Raw genomic sequence first — 23,328 nt, 5'->3', positions numbered from 1 at the left:
CTGCCTCTTTAGTGGAGGCTACCTTATGACCAACTGAAAATAAGACTGCACCGGGAATACTAACACCCAGGTCCTTAAGGCAGGGATGGAGCCCTTTGTTTGGCTTACCAAGTGACAGGTCTTGCTGGGTGTCCCTCTCAGCCTCCCACACCTCAGAAAGAAACAGTCTTAGACCTTTTTTGGTACAGAAGGGTACGGAAACACTTGGGATTCGCTAATCCTTTGAGGTTCCTAATATCTGATGCTTCTTTATTCCATCTCCACTTGGGAGACTGGTCAATTCTTTCTTGTGATGCCTTGCTAAAAACATCAAGGACCAGGCAATTCATTTCACATCCTGACTTTTCCAACTGTTACCCATGGAGCTGTCAACTCAGTAGGTGACAAAATGCTACCTGAAATACAAGTCCCATCTGCTTGTCATGTGAATGGTAAGCCAATGTTGTATGTTTTGTTTTCCTTATGACAGTATCTCACTTCAGATGATCAATTTCTATATTGGAAATTTAGATGGTCAACAGTATGCACAGGGACTGTGTCTAGCTTCTGAGACAGAATCTCTCGGGGACCAAACTCTAACTAGGCTCTTCTGAGCCTTCTTTTCGACAGGACCTCATCATACGCCCTGTCTCTGGCCTGACTGCCAGTTTTCAAAAGAATCCTGCTAAGTCAGTTTAGAGAGAATTTCCCCACACTCGGCATCTGATCACTGTGGTTTTCGGGGTTAAATCAGTTTAGCAAGCGTTCCTCTACCCTTGATGTCTCCTTTATTAATTTTCCCTCTCCCCTGATTTTGCTCACTGACTTTAAATCCCAGCTGTCTTTGCTGAATTTGGGGTTGAGCAAACTGTCTCTTCTCTGCTGTGATAGTCTTTGGCACCAATTGTAGTAGCTAGAATAAAGTCTTCCTCACTGTTTTAACAAGTGTCAGAATAATTTTTTAACACTTCTAGCCCTCAGTGCTGGTGGAAAGATGATTGACCGGAAAATCAGCACATCTCTTTCCTCAACCACCTCCCCCTTAGTAGGACTTCCCTCAATACTGATAATAGCATTCCATCCAGAATTTGTCCTCTTTCTATTCCCTTTGGGCTTTATTTATAGCAGATTAGCTAAAGATCACAATCCCTTATCTGGAATTCTGGGGACCAGATGTTTTAGAATTTGGAATTTTTCAGATTACATAAGGTATTTGACTACAGTTTGGGGCATGTAATCAAAACTATGGCTTCATTACATGTAATGCAACCAAATACATTAACATTTTTGTAACAAATACGTGAATTTAATATTAAGTATGATAAAGTCCTGTCAGGGAGGTCAGGTTTGGCTGCCAAATGAATTTTTGTGTCAAACATGAAAGCACTTTAGCTTTTCACAGATTTTTTTTTCATTTTTGCAACAAAAATTTTTGCAGAAAAGTTACCAAAATCACCTAAGCATGGAACTGCCATCAGTTTATAAGGTCACATTTCTAAACCTGTCTAATACTCTTCCTCTTTGAGTGTGTCCTTCTTCCAAAAGAAAAATGAGAGGTGAATTACAGAATCCAAAATTAACTTTGTGGTCCAAAGCAAGGCAAAACTATCTTAAGAAGAAGTTTCTGAAGAAAGTAAAACCTTTTGTCACCTTCCCCAGTTTTTCCCTCTGGAGTTAACACCCTCTAGCGGTTGTCCGCAGGTATTTCTTCAGCGCCGAAACAAAATTACTAGTGAAGACCAAGAGATTAGTTAAGACCACTAGCAAATCATGAAAGAGCAGAAAATGTGATTACATTCAAATTTGTTTGAGAATTGGCAGAGAGAATGACTACTCTAGCTACTAGACTCCAGCTACTCTAGCTAAAAAACAAAACTGCAGTTTATTTCTCTTAAATCATGGAGACTTCATGCCATTTAAACACAAAGTTATCATAACAAGAACTTTAGGTTGGCCTTAGGATTCAATTTACCTTATTATGGAGGTGGATGGGGAGGAGTGATGACAGAAGCCAAAGTCTTATGATATAATCATATTGTATATGTATAATGTATTTACCGTGTTTTCGATTTTATATATTATTTACAGATGGCTTACCACGTGTTGAAGTTTTTAAAAACTTGAGAATATTCCCAAGTTTTCCAAAGAACGTAAAAGTGTACTCACTGAACAAACACCAAGTATGTGGGACGATACTACGCTGGGAGTTAAAAGATCCAATCATCCTATTGCCTACCTTCCCTAACACTCCCATTGCTCCTCCCATGCATTTCCAGAGACAAACTCCGAATGCATTCTCAAATACAATTTCTCTCTCATCAGCCTTTGTCATCTAACAGGCCAGATTAAGGATTTTCTTTCTGAAACTCCTCACAGCTGGCATACTATGGGAATGCATGGGAGCTAAAATTTGGGATGAGATTATTAACACTTATGTAGAAATGCTATTATTCATTTACATGAGACTGAAATAGTTATCTGAAATGAGCCATGTGATAGTTCCATCCCTAAGTCCTGCTCAAGTCCAAACACAGTCACAATGCTAACAAAACCATTTCTGGATTACTGTTCTAAATTTCTAATGTACAATAAATTCACTGCTAGTGGTTAATTGTAACACATAAGCAGTTCCATCCTGTCTCTCTTGCAAATGTGGCCTGACCCTTCAAAAAGGCTACTAACCCTAGTAATATGTCTTCCTAGAGAAACGGTGAATGGAAGCGAGGCTATCTTAAAAAGATACTGAAGGAAAAGGAAGCTACATTAGCCTGGCCAAGTTGACAAGCCTCTATCTAAAAAAGGCCAGCTAAAATAAAGAAAAGCGGGGCGCCTGGGTGGCTCAGTGGATTAAGCCGCTGCCTTCGGCTCAGGTCATGATCTCAGGGTCCTGGGATCGAGCCCCGCATCAGGCTCTCTGCTCCGCGGGGAGCCTGCTTCCTCCTCTCTCTCTGCCTGCCTCTCTGCCTACTTGTGATCTCTCTCTCTGTCAAATAAATAAAAAATAAAAAAAAATCTTTAAAATAAAGAAAAGCAAAATACACTTATTTTTCTCTATTAGAGAAAAAACTAAAATATAAGTCATTTTAAACAAAGTCAGAAAAGGGTGGTAAAAGGAAGACTCTGGGTTTTATCGCTTGCATGGATCTAGCACACATACTTACACAAAAGTTTAAGTTTTGGTTAAACCTATCAGCCATGATACATCCACAGCGGCTACCCCACAGGAAGGAGCAGTGAGCTGGCCAAACAGGTTGCTTAGATTCTACCACTGCAAGCTCATGGAGTTTAACCAAGCCCTCAATTTTAAAGGAATCTGCAACCAAGAAAGTAAAAAAAGCTTTAATAAATCTTTAGGAAAAAATGTTCACATACAAGACACTTGTCAGGCAAGAAGGTTTCCATAAAATCAAGGATTTCTCTCCTGAAGTAGCTTGCTTTCAGAAACATCATCCTCTAGAATCACTCAGTATGTCTAGTTCATTGGATGTCCCAGTTATGAAGCAAGAAAGGGAGTCCTTGCAAGATGTGTCAAGTTCAGTTCGTATTAAATAAACACAAAATATGGTTAACGATAAAGATTTTCTTCCACCACCAGTTTATGAAAGTCAGTACACAGCAATGAGAATAAAGCACTTATTTTCAATTCACTCTCTGAGATGAGCGAATAATAGTATTACTGGCTGTTTGGCTTAACTTTAGTAAAAAGAGAAGCGAAAAGTCTTGTTTTCCCCATACGTGCGCTCTAATGGTACCACTGGAGAGCGGGCCATGTGGGAACTGAGTCAGACGGAGCTTGCCCGGGTTGGGGTGTATATGTACATGAAGAAATCCAAAAATATTACCCAACTAGTGTAAAGTTCCCTCAATAGTATTAAGGTCGTTCCGTGGTATCAAAGATTCGGATCCCCTTCCAAAGGGCCTAACCTGTTACCCAAACATAAAAAGTTCTTAAAATATTTTAAAAGGAATGACACAGCTCCGCTCTAATGTAGTTCTGTGATTTCTGGTAACTACTGTAAAAAAAGGAGCAGTATCTACTTTCTATCTTAGAGGCCGCTTTAAAGCTAGAGACTTAAAATGGGTTTGAATTTGACAGGGAAAAAAGCAAGATAAAAATACAAAGCGTGATGATTGATATCTACTTGCAGTTCGAATCTCTTAATGACCAGAAAAAAAGAAAATAAATTAAAGCTCCTCTCTCAGTAATTTACCTATGAAAGAGGGTGTAACTTAAAGAAGAAAAAAATGTTTAAATTTTATTTTCAAGAGCAATGTATGCATAAGCAATCTCCTGAGTTGGGTAAGGATTCTAGCATAAAACAATTATAAAGGCTTAGAAAGCATCTGTAACCATTATATTTTGATGAACCTATTATCTTTGTATTCAAATGTAAAATATGCTGCACTATTAGCCAGTGATTCTCTAAATGACACTTAAAACATCTCTGTTTTGACGACTTGTCAACAAAGCACCTCTTTAAAGGAATCTATAATTTAAGTGAACAACAGACCCTGACTCTAATTTGACACAACTAGGCAAATGGGGGCCGCGTACAACACTTTCAATTGTGGATAGAATCAAACAACTATACAGAAACTTTATTGTGTTTAGCTCTGTACAACAGAACACAGACTCATTTTTATTAGAGAACTACCTGTTATATCGTCCTATAGCTGTTTAAGAGGAAATTCCAGTAACTGATTTTCCAATTATGCTCTGTACAAACCAAAACTTTCTCCAACTTTTAAAACTCGGTAACTTCTAATGATATTAATCTCTTAAATCCGATAAGTAACGTGCCACTTTTTTTATTCTAAATTCAAAGACCAGGCAACTTCAAAGTTTGTTTGTTTGTTTTTTTTTCCCTGAAAAGAAAGACTAAAATAAATGTCTGGAAGAATAACATTGCTACATATTAGAAACATGTGCAGAATGACTCAAGTTCGGCTCTGGCATGCTGATGTTAGAATGCCAAATATCTCACTCAGGAATTAAAAACACTTGGATATACTTTATTCCTTTCGTACTCTTCTCTTGCGTACTGACTTCACAGGCCCATCTCCAGATCCCGTGCTCTCATCCGCTTCTTTCATCTAGAAGAAAGAATAATGCAAATGCTTATTTTCATACAATGGGTAAATAGTAAATAACATATTTCTTAGTCTCTAAAATACATGTTCTAAAAAGTGCTACCTTATATGTGTTCTTTTTTTTTTTTTTTTTTTTTTTTTTTAAAGATTTTATTTATTTATTTGACAGAGAGAGATCACAAATAGCAGAGAAGCAGGCAGAGAGAGAGAGAGGGAAGCAGGCTCCCCGCTGAGCAGAGAGCCCGATGTGGGACTCGATCCCAGGACCCCGAGATCATGACCTGAGCCGAAGGCAGCGGCTTAACCCACTGAGCCACTCAGGCGCCCCTTATATGTGTTCTTTAATTCATGAAGCTGGTCAAAAATGTGTACGTAAGTTAATGTGTTTTAATTTGTTCACCCTTTGTTATGATTACATTTTTAGAATAACTCGGCTGATTCAGACACACCTCTGACAAGGAATACTGCTAATAACTCAATTATTTTATCATTTGGAATTTAATCTCAATGTCATAGCTAATTAGAGGCTATATGATCTTTTCATTGTGGGATATTATGCACTAACTTCATCGCAGTAGTTCTACAAGTAATGAATTGCTGAGCTAGATTTACAGAGACATTTTCAGAACTTCTGACACAGTAGTTGAAGAAAATTAGGAGAAAGGGAAGGGAAACATCAAATTTATAGTCTGGGTTTTTTTCTTTCCTTATCCAATAAGCACTCATGTGTAAATTAAACTTGTGTCACAAAATAAAATAATGAAGGTATTATATGGTATTATACAAAATAGTTATAATTATTTTCAAGGTCACACTATACACAAGTATGGCTTATTTTAGCCCCTGATATATAAGAAGACTAAAAGACAAAGAATTAAAAGATTTTTAAAGGTACACAAAATGCTTTATGAAGCAAAATATAACTAGACACGAATCTGACTGAATGATTGTAAGTACTGTTATTAAGAGAGTGACAGGTGAAACAAGACTGTTTAAAACTGTCCTGGAAGACATTATCTTTCACCTGGCTTCCTCTAATATGTATATTCATACTAAGGTGCCCCCAAAACCCCTTTAAGAACTCACAGGCAATTAAGACCAGTAACTAAGTATAGGTATTGAAAAGGCTTTAGAAAACAAACAATAACAATAAAACACATTTATGTGAGAGATTTCTTCAAAGAGACAAAACAGCACGTTTACATCATCATATGCAGAGGCCAGGCAAAACAGTGACATCCCCTTGCCCAGCACTGAGTACTGAGGGCGCTGCCGTGAGGTCATGCAGCTCCTAAGGGCCAGCAGGTAGAGAAAACGGGCCTTTGGTACATGTTGGTACCATTTTGGTAAACAGAGAAAGCTCTGGTTCTGAATCATATCCTGGATGGTTTCTGATTCCAGAATAACTGACTAAACAGAGGCACTGTAGAAAGTTCTGTTATATATCAGGATGCAGAAAGGGGTAGACATATCAAGTTAATGGGAAAACCAGTTTATTAAAGATTTAAAAAAAAACACCCTATCAGGCAGATACTACTCAACTACCCAATGAATGAAATATTACAAAATGTGACAATAAATTATTCAGACCATGAGAATGTTTTTATAATGGGTATAAAGAAAATTATCTTGTAATAAAGAGAATTACCTTTTAAATATTCAAATGGTCTATTTATTATAATTTTCAACAGACTAACGATAACGACATAATTTTTTATAGATGCAGATTTATTTTGTAAACCCCAGGCTTACTTTATACTTTTTCTCATCAGGCATTAAGGGGATATAAATTATAGCATTTTCTTACCTTCTTTATGAATACATTTTAAAAACAATATGGAGGCTCTTTATGAAAGCTTAGAGAAATATGGCCAAATTTTATATAGTAGGACCTTGAAAAGATTCTCTATAAACCAGACAGTTTTGTTAAGATAATTTTTTATGGATAACAATCGTACATAAAATCTAGTTTATTTTCTGTTAAAGACTTGTTTACCTCATCCTCTGATCCAGACTTATTTGATTTATTACCCTCTTCTTGTCCTTCTATGATTTCAATTTCTTCTTCACTCTTTTCCCCAGGTTCACCTTCCTCTTCTAGAATACAGATTTTTATTATAGGCAAAGACTTGAATTAGAATTTTGCTACTGAGAAGTAATAAATACAGGGGATTTATTCAAATTCTGATATTTAAAAGCAATTTTTATCATGAGAAAATTCTAAAAAATTGTAAATATTATTTTACAACATTTTATAAATAAATCATATTTGAGGGAAGAGACAGGTTGAAGAAGTTCTTAAGCACTCAATTTACATGTAATAGGAAAGGCAAATATATATATGTATACATATGAACACATACATATGTAAATATACATGTGTACTTTTTGGAGAGTATGATTTTTAAGTCAACTGTTCATCAACTATTAAGTTAAAAACAGTCCTCAAGACATAAATTGTTAAGGGGCTCGGTCTGGAGCCTGTCTTGAGACACCTGGCAAATATCGACAGTTTTACTGCTACCTAGATGAGTGTAAGCAGATCTCAATGGAGACCCACCAGAAAGTCTTAGTTCTTCAGTTTGAGCATGTTTAGGAGTTTAGTATAGGGTGGGAAGGGGACATATGATTCAGCAGTCCTTTGGGTCATTAAATTATTCATTCGACATGTTAAACTATCTGAGGAACAACAGCCACTAAAAGACTTGGTGTTAATTTTGTGGCTGCCATTACCTGCCTTAAACCTATTTCTCTCCTACACCGGCTGTTCTCTCTGTGCCTCCCATCTCAGCTACATTCTTGGAGGCAAGGAAAGCCGCTGCAAACAGCTACAACACGTGGGATGCATACTTGCTCTTAAATCTCTCTCTTCATAGAAAACAAGAACTGTAAGCAGGGTGGCTGCTCAGGGTACATTACTCCTCTCCGCCATGGTCCCAGGCTCATGGGGATTCAGGTGGTAGATATTTGACAATAAGTGTAATAGCTAGTGTTTACCAGATAATCTTCCCTTTTTATGAGTTTGGCCCAGGGTCCCCATTGTAACTCACTATCACTATCCTACCTTTGGCTACCTACCTACCTACCTACCTATCATAATCCTACCTTTCTCAGGAGTTTCAAGAGTTTCACCATCACTTTGCTTTTTTTCTTCTTCCAAGTCTACTGGTTTTTCCAAGGCAGCTTTCTTTTCCTTCACTTCTTGCTCTAGTGCTCCCTTTGTTTGTGGTTTACATATGTCAGTTTTTTTATACTCTGAGTCTTCATGTTTTTTCTGTGGTAGTTTAACAAAAGCTATTTTTAGTAAAAACAAAGTTCTATTTAAAAAAAAATTTTTTTTGCAATAACTGATATCAAACACATTGATTCAGCAGTAAAAACTCATAGGAAATTTAGCTTATTACTTTTAAGAATCACTCACTCAGACCTGTCCACAAAGACCTGGCAGGCCAGAAAAGACTCACATCATATATTCAGGGTGCTAAATGAGAAAAATATGCAGCTAAGAATACTTTATCCAGCTAGGATGTCTTTCAAAATAGAAGGAAAGATAAAAAGCTTCCAGGACAAACAAAAAGTAAAAGAATTTGTGATCACCAAACCAGCCCTACAAGGAATATTAAAAGGGGCCCTTTGAGTGGAAAGTGAGCCCAAAAGTAACATAAACCAGAAAGAAACAGAGACAATATACAGAAACAGTGACTTTACAGGTAATACAATGGCACTAAATTCATATCTTTCAATAGTTCTGAATGTAAATGGACTAAATGCCCCCATCAAAAGACACAGGGTATCAGATTGGATAAAAAAGCAAGATCCATCCAAATGCTATCTCAAGAGACTATTGTAAGCCCAAAGATCCCTCCAGATTGAAAGTGAGGGGATGGAAAACCAATGTTCATGCAAATGGACATCAAAAGAAGCTGGGGTGGCAATCCTTATAAAAGACAAATTAGATTTTATTTTTTAAAAGATTTTATTTATTTATTTGACAAACAGAGAGAGAGAAAGCCCAAGCAGGAGAAGCAGTAGAGGGAGAGGGAGAAGCAGGCTCCCCACTAAGGAGGGAGCCCACAGTGGGGCTCAGTCCTAGGACCCTGAGATCATGACCTGAGCGGAAGGCAAACACTTAACCAACTGAGCCACCCAGGCACCCCGACAAATTAGATTTTGAACTGAAGACTGTAATATAATTAAAGGGTATAGTCAACAAGAAGATCTAACAATTGTATATGTTTATGCACCTAACATGGGAGTAGTCAATTATATAAGCCAATTAATAACAAAATCAAAGAAACACATAAATAATAATACAATAATAGTAATGGAATTTAACATCTCCCCTCACTGCAGTGGACAGATCATCTAAACAGAAAATCAACAAGGAAACAAGGACTTTGAATTACACACTGTACCAGATGGACTTCACAGATATATTCAGAGCATTCCGTCCTAAAGCAATACACACTCTTCTTGACAGCACATGGAACATTCTCCAGACTAGATCACATACTGGGTCACAAATCAGGTCTCAACCAGTACCAAAAGACCAAGATTATTCCCTGCATATTATCAGACCACAATGCTTTGAGAACCCAATCACAAGAGGAAATTTGGAAATAACTCAAATCCATGGAGGCTAAAGAGCATCCTACTAAAGAATAAATGGGCCAATCAGGAAATTAGAAAGGGTTGTTTTTTTTTAAAGATTTATTTATTTATCTGAGAGAGAGATCACAAGTAAGCAGAGAGGCAGGCAGAGAGAGAGGAGGAAGCAGGCTCCCCGCTGAGCAGAGAGCCTGATGTGGGGCTCAATCCCAGGACCCTGAGATCATGACCTGAGCTGAAGGCAGAGGCGTAACCCACTGAGCCACCCAGGTGCCCCTTAAAAAAGGGTTTTAAAAAATTCATGGAAACAAATGAAAATGAAAACACAAATGTTCAAAACCTTTGGGATGCAGCAAAGGTGGCCGTAAGAGGGAAGTATAAAGCACTACAAGCCTTTCTCAAAAAACAAGAAAGTTCTCAAATACACAACCTCACCTTACACCTAAAGGAGCTGGAGGAAGAACAGCAAATAAAGCCAAAACCCAGAAGGAGAAAAAAATTAATAAAGATCAGAGAAGAAATCAATGGAATAGAAACCAAAAGAACTGTAGAAAGGAACAATGAAACTAGGAGCTGGTTCTTTGAAAGAAAGTAAGATTGGGACACCTGGGTGGTTCAGTCTATTAAGCATCTGCCTTCAACTCTGGTCGTGATCCCAGGGTCATGGGACTGAGCCTCAGGTTGGGCTCCCTGCTCAGCAGGGAGTCTGCTTCTCCCTCTGTCCCTCCACCCCACTCATGCTCTCTCTCTCACTCATCCTCTCTGTCTCAAATAAATTAAAGAAATAAAAAGATTTTAAAAATTAAACGAAAGATTGATAAACCCCTGGCCAGACTTACCAAAAAAAGAAAGGCCCCCGATAAATAAAATTATGAATGAAAGAGGAGAGATCACAAACAATACCAAAGAAATACAAACAATTATAAGAACATATTATGAACAATCACATGCCAAAAAATAAGCAATCTCGAAGAAATGGATGCATTCCTAGAGATGTATAAAGTACCAAAACAGAAACAGGAAGAAACAGAAAACCTGAACAGACCAATAACCAGCAAGAAATTAAAGCAGTAATCAAAAATCTCCCACCAAACAAGAGCTCAGGGCCGGATGGCTTTCATGGGGAATTCTACCAAACATTTAAGGAATTAATACTTATTCTTCCGAAGCTGTTTCAAAAAATAAAAATGGAAGGAAAACTTCCAAACTCATTTTCTGAGGCCAGCATTACCTTGATCCCAAAACCAAACAAAGACCCCAACCAAAAAGAAGAGTTACAGACCAATATCCCTGATGAACATGGTTGCAAAAATTCCCACCAAAATACTAGCCAATAGGATCCAACAGTAAATTAAAAGGATTACTTACCATGACCAAGTGGGATTTATTCCTGGGCTGCCAAGGGTGGTTCAACATTCACAAATCAATAAATGTGATACATTGCATTAATGAAAGAAAGGACAAGAATGATATGAACTCTTAATAGATGCATAAAAAGCATTCGACAAAGTACAGCATCCTTTTTAAAAATTCCTCACAGTGTAGGGATAGAGGGAACATACCTCAATATCATGAAAGCCATATATGAAAAGCCCACAGTGAATATCATTCTCAGTGGGAAAAAACTGAGAGCTTTTCCCCTAAGGTCAGAACCTGGAAGGGATGTCCACTATCACCACTGCTATTCAACACAGTACTAGAAGTCCTAGCCTCCAGCAGCCAAACAACAAAAAGAAATAAAAGGCATCCAAATCGGCAAAGAACTCAAAACTCTCACCCTTCACAGATGACATGATACTCTATGTGGAAAATCCAAAAGGCTCCACCCCAAAATCACTGGAACTCATACAGGAATTCAGCAAAGTGGCAGGATATAAAATCAATGCATAGAAATCAGTTACATTTCTACACACTAACAATGAGACTGAAGAAAGAGAAATTAAGGAGTAGATTCCATTTACAACTGCACCCAAAACCACAAGATACCTAGGAATAAACCTAACCAAAGACACAAAGGATCTGTACTCAAAAAACGATAGAATACTCATGAAAGAAACTGAGGAAGACACAAAGAAATGGAAAAATGTTCCATGCTCATGGATTGGAAGAACAAATACTGTGAAAATGTCTATGCTACCTAGAGCAATCTACACATTCAATGCAATTCCTGTCAAAATACCATCAACTTTTTCACAGAGCTGGGACAGAGAGTCCTAAAATTTGTACGGAACCACATAGGACCCAGAATAGCCAAAGGAATGTTAAAAAAGAAAACCAAAGTTGGTGGCATCACAATTCCGGACTTCACGCTCTACTACAAAGCTGTAATCAAGATAGTATGGTACTACCACAAACACAGACACATAGATCAATAGAACAGAATAGAGAACCCAGAAATGGACCTTCAACTCTACGGTCAATGAATATTGGACAAAACAAGAAAGAATATCCAATGGAATACAAGACAGTCTCTTCAACAAATGGTGTTGGGAAACTTGGACAGCCACATGCAGAAGAATGAAATTGGGCCATTTCCTTACACCACACACAAAAATAGACTCAAAATGGATGAGACCTAAATGTGAGACAGGAATCCATTAAAATCCTAGAGGAGAACACAAGTTCTGTGACCTCAGCCACAGCAACTTCTTGCTAGACATGTCTCCAAAGGCAAGGGAAACAAAGGCAAAAATGAATTAGTGGGGGACTTCATCAAGATAAAAATCTTTGGCACAGCAAAGGAAACAGTCGACAAAACCAAAAGACAACTGACAGAATGGGAGGAGATATTTCCAAATGACATATCACATAAGGGGCTAGTATCCAAAATCTATAAAGAATTTGTCAAATTCAACACCCAAAGAACAAATAATCCAATCAAGAAATGGGCAGAAGACACGAACAGACATTTCACCAAAGAAGACATCCAAATGGCCAATAGACAAGAAAAATGCCAAATATCACTCAGTACCTGGGAAATACAAATCCAAACCACAATAAGATACCACCTCACATTAGTCACAATAGTTAAAATTAACAAGTCAGGAAACGACAGATGTTGGTGAGGATGCGGAGAAAGGGGCACCTTTTACACCCTTGTTGGGAATGCAAGCTGGTGCAGCCACTTTGGAAAACAGCATGGAGTTTCCTCAAAAAGTTGAAAATAGAGCTACCCTATGAGCAGCAATTGCACTACTGGGTATTTACCCTATAGATAAAACTGTAGTGATCTGAAGGGGCACGTGCACCCCAATGTTTATAGCCCCAATGTCCCCAATAGCCAAACTATGGAAAGAGCCCATATATCCATCGACAGGTAAATGGATAAAGAAGATGTGGTGTGTGTGTGTGTGTGTGTGTATATATACACACACACACATATATAATATACATACATACATATACATACACACACATACTTATACATATATACACATACACATGTACATATATACATACATACACACACAAAAAAAATGGAATACTATTTGGATATTGAAAAAAATGAAATCTTGCCATTTTCAGTGACATGGATAGAACTAGAGGGTATTATGCTAAGCAAAATAAGTCAATCAGAGAAAGACAATTATCATATGTAGAATTGAAAAAACAAGGCAGAGGATCATAGGGGAAGAGAGGAAAAAAATGAAACAAGACAAAACCAGAGAGGGAGACAAACTGTAAGAGACTCTTAATCATCAGAAACAAACTGAGGGTTGCTGGAGCAGTGGGAGGTGGAGGGATGAGGTAACTGCTGATGGACATTAAGGAGGGCACACAATGTAAAGAGCACTGGGTGTTCTATAAGACTGATGAGTCACTGACCTCTACCTTGGAAACTAATAATATATTATATGTTCATTAATTGAATTTAAATTAAAAAAAGAATCACTTGCTCAATAGAACACATAAACACTGAGAGTGTTTTTATTTTAACTATTTTAATTATTTTAAGTTGAAGGAAATTCAATTTCTTTACCTTGACTTTTCTTGGCCAACAAAATGAAGCAATTAACGCCATTGGAAGCCCTGCTGTTACAAAATAAACGAACCAAAGCCAAGGGCGCGCTTCAGCAGCTGCTAGTAACTGTTTAAATATACCAGGCTATAGAGGAAATAAGCATGAAAATGAAATTCAGATTTTATAAACATTAATTAGGAAATACCACCTACAAAAAAACAACTTATTTTACATAGGTGTTGTATATTAAGGAGTGATGAACTTGTAGGCTAAAATATTCTATTTTCTCATACATTGCAGTTTAAACTCTATTAGCATGTATCAAGTAGTAATAGAAAATACATCAGCAAGAATTATGAAAATTTATTTTTTTGGTAAGTTTAAGGATAGGACTACTCTTTATGGATATATTATCTTCTTCATTTATAAGTATACAATGCTCAATAATTCATTCTGGTTCTGTACTTTTAAAGAACTTATTAATAAGATCAACCTGGGAATTATGGTTTTCATTTTTTTTTATTAAGAAATTTCACACACAACCTTCAGTGAGGAAACTGTTTCTCTCATTAAAATAAAATCTGAAATCATTAAGTTTCTAAATTTTAAAAGTCTCAGAATGAAAACCCCTTTACCTACTCTTTTGATGGCTTTTGCTAATGTCCAAAGAAATCAAATATAAGGTATTTTTCTTTATAGAAATTGATATTAAAAATACCATCTCCAAGATGCATTGTGTCAAAATATTTAGCTTAATATTTCTAAACAGTATGAAGATTTGAGTAAAAAAATACTGGAACACAATTTAATAATAATAAATTTTAAAATCCTCTGTACTCCTCTAAATGAAAAATTATTAAAGTGAATAAAGAATAATATTTATATCACTGTTACCACTTAGGCCGTGAATTGACAAGGTGATCAGGATATTAAGTAGTCTCCTTGTAAATAGCAAGTAGGTAATTAAATCCCATTATGCTATCATAATTTAATGAAGACATACGAATATATATAGTCCATGATACAGTTCACGATGAAGTCGTGTCATAATATAGTAAGGCTAAATATTTTATCAGCAAATTTATTTAAGTACATTTAGTAATTATTGCATATTTTTTACCTTTTAAGGGCCATTTGTATAACCTATAACCAGGACGAAGTCCTATAACTACACTATGGTAAATACTGTACCTCGTTAGCATTTGCTACCATTATCTTCACTCCCCAACCATCTGCAGCCCAGCGATCTGCTATTTCCTTTTCCGAACAGATAATAAAATTATCAAAGTAGATATCAGAGGTCATAGACCAAAGCTCTAAACCAAGAGCGCGGAAAGAAGTCAGAAGAAATGGATGATCATCTTCAAAATAATCTGGATTAGGAATTTTTCGAGGACTCCAGATTCCCTGGAAAAAAATAATAAAGAAAAGTAATTTAAAGACATTTTCAAATAAAATAATCTCATTATAAATGCTATTGAAGAAGTCACTGTTGTCGATGGGGCTCCTGGGTGGCTCAGTTAAGTGTCCAACTCTTGATTTTGGCTCAGATCATGATCTCAGAGTCATAAGATGAGCCCCATGTTGGGCTCCATGCTGAGCATGGAGCCTCCTTGGCATTCTCTCTCCCTTTCCCTCTGCCCCTTCCATCTCGCTCTCTCTCTCTCTCAATAAACAAACAAACAAATAAAATAGAAGTCATTGCTGTTGAATGAAATCAGCAGTACTAATTGGAGAAAAAAGAAAATGTTAACAGATACTAATTCATTAGCAAGTCATTGGAATTAAGAACTTGGTTCTTCTCATTCTGTACACAATGTTCTTTATGAATAAACTGCAAAAACAGGCAAAGGGAAAATCGAACACACACACAAACTTGAGTAATTAAGTTTCACAAGTAAGTGATACTATTTTAGACAAGTTTTTTTTACACTCAGCAGAGTTATTCAAGGCAAGAAGTCATCAAAATTACACAGATCAGAGAGATCACTGTATGGTAAATATGAAGCCACTCGTTTTGTTTTTTAAAATTTTTTTATAAAGTACTTTTTTCTAAGATTTTATTTATTTCTTTGAGAGAGAGAGAAAACACACACAAGTTCCCGGGAGGGGCAAAGAGAGAAAGAGAAGCAGACCCTTCACTGAACAGGGAGCCCGATTGCAGGGCTCAATCTCAGGACCCTGAGATCATGACCTGAACTACAGGCAGATGGGAAGCCACTCCTTTTAAAATATACCCATGAGGGGCATCAATTATCAGTCATGGTTGAATCTCAGAAAAAAATTCAGCGTAAAAGTTCCATTAGATCTTAACCGATTAAACTCAACCAAATCGAAAAATTCGACAATATGATTACCCACTCACTCCTCCATCACATATGTCGATTCTGTCCCAGGCACTACGCCAGATGCTAGGGACCGAGTGATGATCAACAGAGACACGGTTCCTGGATTAAATTTAAAGTAATGAGGGAGACAGACATTCAACAAAGAAGTTACCAAAATACTGAGTCTGTGATAAATGCTAAGAAAAAAAAGCTACAGTAAACAAAAAACAAATGGAATATGTAACTGCATCCCTATAATAAATATTCGAAAATGTCAATGAATAATTAGATAAAACTAGAGGGGGTTAAATGGATAACATAGAGATTTCTACCCAAAAATCTAGGTATACTCAAAAGATACTTAATTCATATTTTAAAAAATCCAAAGTTTAATAACACCAGAAAATAAGGAGCACATTAATTAAACACAGGCATCAATTACTAAAATGTACAATGTGAGATCTCCTGAACAGAACTCATTTCTTATGTTTAATTCTAAAATAGAACTTGATTTCAGAGTAATCATCAACTACTAGGGAAAAATATAGTATGTAGTGATTGATCTTTAGTGCTTAATATTATGCCCCCAGAAAATTACATAAAGAATATTTTACTTTTTTTTTTAAGTAAACTCTATGCTCAATGTGGGGCTTGAGCTTAGAATGCAGACATCAAAAGTCACATACTTTATGGCCTGAGCCAGCCAGGTGCCCCAAGAATACTTTACTTTCCAAATATAAATTAGTTGGAGTCTATTTTCCTTGACTTCTTAAGATAGTTAATACATACTATCACGAATCAAATTTCTAAAAGTTAACATAACGTTATCATTAACTAGATATATAATGGAAGTATCACAGCGTTTTACACTGTACTGTGGAATTGGAAAAAGCGGTTTTTACCTGGTAGTTAGGATTATCTATCATCGGCGGTCTCCACACTCCTTTGTATCTGGGGTTATCTATCAGCGGAGGTGTCCACTCACCACACCCAATTCGACATGCTGGATTAGAAATACGAGGTGCCTCCCATTCTCCATCCATGTCTTCATTCCTTAGGAAATCAGAAAAAAATTCAGCATAAAAGTTCCACAGATGAAAATGTGTATCTACACATTTACAGTAACCTCAAGTACAGCGACCTCAAGTCTCTGTCAGTTATATGAACTAGTAACAAAAAGCAAGTAAGAAATGTATGAAATGAACATGTGAAGATGAAAAATGTTTACCAGTCATTCGGTTTTTCAGCATTAGGATCTGGAATAAATTTTGGTTCATCATCAAGCCAGCCATCAGGTTTAACAACACTTAAATCTTCTATTTGGGCAGGTTCGCTTTCATCCCTGCAAAGACAGTATTATGTGCCGAGTATTAATTATTCAAAAAGTTTAAAAATACATATGTTACAAAATTCATAAGACACCAAAAGTCATTCCCTACCCTCTGTCTTTGGGCCTACTAACACCTCCATTCTCTCAACTACCAAAATCTTCTGCTAACTTGTCACTTTCTTGTATATATTCCCTGGTGTGCTTCATGCATCACACACATTTGTATACATTCTTTTATTTTTTTTAACACAAATGATAGCATTCTATGCAGAGTATGTTCAACAGTGCTTTTGTTCCCTTTAACACTCATTCGTTCATCAATAAACAGATACTGGAAGCCTACCATATGCCAAGACAGCTCTATAAGCTATTTCATGTGCAGTTCTTAACAGTTGTACAGTTTTCTAATTTGTGGATAAACCATAATTTATTTAACTCAACTACTGTTGAGGGACATTTAGTGTTTCCAAAAATGTACCATTACAAATAATGCTATAATGAATATCCTGGAATATATTAGGAATTAATACAAAATTAACTCTCTGTCAGCTATATGAATTGAAAATATTTTTTCCAGTTTCTCATGTATTTTTTGATATAGTTATGATAGGTAGTTTTTTTTCCTGCCATATTCAAATAATTTTATTTTCATATAGTTGAAATTTACTGATATTTCTTTTATGATTCTCAATTTTATGTCATATTTGAAAATGTCTTAGCTACTTCAACATTATTTTTTGTCTAGTACAATACAAAATTGAATACAAAATAGAATACAAAATTGAATACAAAATAGAATACAAAATTCTAGTAATTTTGTATTTTCATTTAAAAATAACACTTAGAGGGGCGCCTGGGCGGCTCAATGGTTAAAGCCTCTGCCTTCAGCTCAGGTCATGATCCCAGGGTCCTAGGATCGAGCCCCGCATCAGGTTATCTGCTCGACAGGGAGCCTGCTTGCCCCCTCTCTCTGCCTTCCTCTCTGCCTGCTTGTGATCTCTGTCTGTCAAATAAATAAATAAAAAATCTTAAAAAAAAACACTTAGAAAACAAATTCTAGAGTATATAAACATAATCATAGTAAGTACTGAATAGAACTACTAATTTTAATTTTCATCTTTATAGAAAAGTTGAAATTTTAACAAGAGGTTACATTATGATTTTTCAAACAAACCAAAGTAACAAAATAAACTCAAATAATCAACTATCTATATGTAAAGACTTGTACTTGCCTGACATCAATGTTACCCAGTCTGTCTGAGCTCAGAGTAACTAGAGTTTAAAATTTAAGGGAGTATTTCTTTTAGCAGTTTATAAAACAAATTCTAATATATATCACCAATCAGAAAGAGGTTATTATAAGCAGTTTCTCTCATTTAAAGGAAAACTTACTTCTCAGCCTTACTTTTCATGGATAGGCAAACATGAAACAACATAAGAAAATCCACAAGGAGAGATGTTGTCCTGCCCTTTGTAAGTATGAATTCATGAAAGTTATACATTAATAAATGACTTTTTATTAATTTTTTAAAAACCATACTGTTCTTCCTACCTTGTAAAAGCTGCTTCCCTATCATACTATTTGCTTGAAAGCAAAGACATTTTTATTCCTAATCAGTATCTCTCTTTATCTATAAGAGAGTTAACAAGCAACTTTTGCTTGTCCAGTAATACCTACTCTATTTCTGAGTAGGTAGTAACCCCAACTTTTACAAACAAACAAGAACTTGAAGAAATAGGAGTAGACATTTTCCAAAATGAAGCAGAGAGAAAAAAATTGGTTTAAGAAATGAATTGATCCTCAGCGACCTGTGAAACAATATAAAGCAGTCTAATATACATTTACATGGTGTCCCAAAAAAAGAGATGGGAAGGCACATATATTCAAAGAAATAATGGCCAAATATTACCCAAATTCGATACAAACTATACAGCCACATCCCCAAAAGTCAAAAGCAAGGCAAACACACACACCCTCCCAAAGGCACAGCAAAACCAAATTGCTGAAAATAGTAACAAAGAATCTTAAAAACAAACAGGAGAAGATCACATATTAGGTAAAGGAGTAAAAGGATGAGAACAGAAACAATACAAGCCTCAAGGCAACTCAAGAAATGATTGTTTTAAAATAATCATAAACCTATAATTCATATTGAAAACATCCTTCAAAAATTAAGGTAAAATAAATTTTCAGGGCGCCTGGGTGGTTCAATGGGTTAAGAATCTGCCTTTGGCTCAGGTCATGATCTCAGGATGGTGGGATGGAGTCCACATCGAGCTCTCTGTTCAGCAGGGAGCCTGCTTCCCCCCCCCCCCCGCCTGCTGCTCTGCCTACTTGTTATCTCTCTCTCTGTCAAGTAAATAAATAAAATCTTTTAAAAAATAGATTTTCAGATAATTAAAAGTTAAGAGGATTCTGTGACAGCAGACATGTATCACAATATGTTAAGAGAAATTTATCAGAAGAAGGAAAATAGGGGCACCTGGGTGACTCAGTTGTTAAGTGTCTGCCTTCAGTGTGGGTCATGATCCTGGGATCAAGCCCCACATTGAGCCCCACATTGGGCCCCACATCGAGCTCCACAACGAGACCCACATTGGGCTCCCTGCTCAGCAAGGAAGCTGTGTGTCCCTCTCCTTCTGCCTGCCACTCCCCTTGATTATGCTCTCCCTTCTCTCTCTCTCTCTTTCCCTGTGTGTAAAATAAGTAAATAAAATCTTTGAATAAAAAAAGGAAAATAATAACAGATGAAAATCTTTAACTACACAAAAGAAGAGTGTCAGAAAAGATAACTAAATAATAGAACTTTCTCCTAATAACTGTCAGATTAAAAGATGCTGACTGAAGAATAAATATGTGTGACCTTCATAGTATAGATAGAGGAATTAAATGTATGATAATAGCATAAAGGATGGAAGGAGGAAAATATAAGACCCTTTAAGATTAAAGTGGACATAAAGTAGTAAAATGAGAGTAGACTGAAATAAGTTAAGAGATGCATATTGTAAACCCTAGAGCAACACTAAAACAATAAACCACAGAAGAAAAGGTAGTATGTCAATAGGAAAGAAAAAAATAAAAGACTAAAATAAAACAAAATAACTCAATCTAAAAGAATTCAGGAAAAATATTTTTTAAAGTACAGAATATATGGGACAAACAGAAAACAAGTAGGAAGAAAACAAGTACAATTTATCCAACCATATTAATAATTACATTAAATATAGATGGTTTAAAACACTCCACTTAAAAGACAAGACCACATACAGGTTGCCTATAAGAAAATCAATTTAAAAAATAAAGGCATATATAGGTTACAGGTAAATAATGGAAAATAATATTCAATGGAAACATGATTTGAAAGAAAGCAGGACTGTTGGCTCAGTATGAGACTAAAGCAGATGTTAAGACAGAGTATTAAAAGAGTTTATAAAGAAGGATATTATTCATCCCCAAATTTCCTTCAAGAAACATATTGATCATGTAACCAGCCGCAGTAATTGTTCTTTCACCAAATTAAAAACAAAACAAAACAAACAAAAAGCAACAAAAAAGTACATTATTCTATAATAATAAAGCAGTTAGTTCCTCAAGAGGTCATGAAATACTGCAAATAGATGTAGTAACAGATCTTCAAAATACATGAAGCAAAAATTAACAGAACTCAAAGGAGATACGGACAATTCCATCATTGTAGTTAGAGATTTTAATATTCTTCTCTCAGTGAGAGAACAGACTGAAAGCCAGTAAATATATAGACACATTCAACCACACTGATGTAATTGACATTTGTATATTTTCTGACAATAGCATTAAAAGTTGGGAGTCAAAATGAAAATTATATCTGGGAAATCCCAAATAATTGCCACCAAAGCAACACATTTAAAAACACATGGATGAGAGAAAAAAATCACTAATGAAATTAGAAAACAACATGAACTGAATGTTCTTGTACGTAACATATATTTGTGAAACATACTCAAGGCAGTGTTTGGAGAAAATGTACAGCTACTTCTACCAGGAGAGATTCTAACTTAATAAGGCCAAAAAAAAAAAAAAAAAAAAAAAGCAATAATTTGCTTCAAGGTAAGAAGTAACAAAATCTTTAAAAGGTCAATAGAGGGGAAAAACTAAAACAAAAGCCAGTTCTTCTGAAAGATCAATAAAATTAATAAACTTCAGGGTTTCTGGGTGGCTTAGTGGGTCAAGGAGCTGCCTTCAGCTCAGATCATGATCCCCAGGTCCTGGGATGGAGCCCCGCATGGGGGTGGGGGGGGTTCAGCCGGGTGCCTGCTTCTCGCTCACCCTCTGCTGGTCCTCCTGGTGCTCTCTCACTTGCTCTCCCACTCTCTCAAAGAAATAAATAAAATCTTAAAAAAAATTTTTTTATTTGATAAACATCTAGTTAGATACATTAAGAAAAAGTGCAAATTACCATGTTAGAAATGAAAGAGGATTCATCAGTACAGATCATTACAGACATGATGACATGATGACAAGAGGTGTTGACATCTTGTAGACATCCATATTTTTAAAAAGTAATCTTGTTTTAGATCTCACACTACATACAGTTAACTTAGAACAAAATTTTAGTCAAAATTACTCGTCTAGAAAAGAGTGCAAATCTTTGTGGCATTCACTTGGGCAAAGATTTCTTAGGTAAGACACTAAAGTCATGAATCATCAAAGACAAATATTGACAAACTGAACTTCACGAAAATTTAAAACTCTGTTCTCTATTAAGAAAATTAGGACAGGGGCGCCTGGGTGGCTCAGTGGTTTAAGCCGCTGCCTTCGGCTCAGGTCATGATCTCAGGGTCCTGGGATCGAGTCCCGCATCGGGCTCTCTGCTCAGCAGGGAGCCTGCTTCCCTCTCTCTCTCTGCCTGCCTCTCTGCCTACTTGTGATCTCTCTCTGTCTAATAAATAAATAAAATCTTAAAAAAAAAAAGAAAGAAAATTAGGACAATCCTCAGAGTGAGAGGAAATATCTGCATGATGCATATCTGTATTAATTGACTATTGCTGCATAAACACAAAATTTCGGGGCTTAAAATAATGTTTATTACCGTGGTTTCTGAATCTGGGCACCCCTTCCTGGGTCCTCTGTTTAGGGTCTCTGACAGGCTGGACTCAAGGAATGTGCCAGGACTGCAGTCATCTCGGACTGAGGCAGGCAGCTTCTGAAATAGTTTCCAATAATCCCTGCCTCCTAGTACTCATGCCCAATGTGCTCCCCTCTCCATGAGTGTAGGTTGGACCTAAGAACTCGCTACTAATAAACAGAAATTACTGATGTGATGTTACTTCCAAGATTGTTATAAAAGGCCGTCTACTAGTTTCCTGAGGTGCCATGACAAAGTACCACAAACTACAGCCTTAAAATGACAGAACTCTGGAGACCAGAAGTCAAAGTTCTGAGAGGGCTGAAGGCTCTGGGGGAGGATCCTTCTTTGCTTCTACTTAGCTTCTAGTGGAGCTGGCAATACTCGCCATCCCCTGGCTTCGAGATGCATCGCTTCAATTTCTGCCTTAGTTGTCACATGATGTTCTCCTTGTGCGAATCCGTCCAAATGTCCCTCTTCTTCTAAGAACACCAGTCACATTGGATGTAGGGCCCATCCTAATTCCGTATGACCTCATCTTAATTATATCAGCAAAGATCCTAATTCCAGACAAAGTCATAATCATAGGTCCTGAGTAGATACGGATTTCTGGAGGACATTGTTAACCCAGTATGAACTGTGACTTCCATCTTCTCTGCACTCTCTCTTCCCTCACTTTTGCTTCCTTGAAGGGAGCTACTACATTGTGAGCTACACTATGGAGAGACCTCGACTACAAGAAACCAAGGGAGGACTTTGGCCAACATCCAGCAAGGAACTGAGTCTCTCTCTGTGGAGAGGTCTAGATTGCAAGGAACCAAGGGAGAATGACTCTGGTCAACATCCAGCAAGGAATTGAGGCTCTCAATCCAACAATGACAAGTCAGCCCCTCAACAAACAGAACACTGCCAAAACGCACTTAGTGG

At 36.5% G+C, this 23,328-nt stretch overlaps 1 protein-coding gene across 1 annotated transcript in view; it reads right to left on the bottom strand.

Annotated features, from left to right (window-relative positions):
• Nucleotides 1-4,846: 4,846 nt before the first annotated feature.
• The window catches only part of CLGN (calmegin), a 56,783-nt gene continuing 38,301 nt past the window's right edge, over nucleotides 4,847-23,328 (bottom strand). The window contains exons 9-15 of the mRNA XM_045985471.1: nucleotides 17,195-17,308; nucleotides 16,869-17,019; nucleotides 14,831-15,046; nucleotides 13,658-13,783; nucleotides 8,176-8,344; nucleotides 7,067-7,167; nucleotides 4,847-5,073 (exon numbers count right to left, since the gene is read on the bottom strand). Of these exons, the coding sequence (XP_045841427.1) occupies nucleotides 4,993-5,073; nucleotides 7,067-7,167; nucleotides 8,176-8,344; nucleotides 13,658-13,783; nucleotides 14,831-15,046; nucleotides 16,869-17,019; nucleotides 17,195-17,308 (958 nt within the window). The 3' untranslated portion in view covers nucleotides 4,847-4,992. The remainder of the gene's footprint in view (nucleotides 5,074-7,066; nucleotides 7,168-8,175; nucleotides 8,345-13,657; nucleotides 13,784-14,830; nucleotides 15,047-16,868; nucleotides 17,020-17,194; nucleotides 17,309-23,328) is intronic.

Source organism: Meles meles, chromosome 2 (genome assembly GCF_922984935.1).
Source record: "Meles meles chromosome 2, mMelMel3.1 paternal haplotype, whole genome shotgun sequence".
Taxonomy (NCBI): Eukaryota; Metazoa; Chordata; class Mammalia; order Carnivora; family Mustelidae; genus Meles; species Meles meles.
The sequence above is the reverse complement of the archived record's forward strand: the minus strand, read 5'-3'. Positions and strand labels throughout refer to the sequence as shown.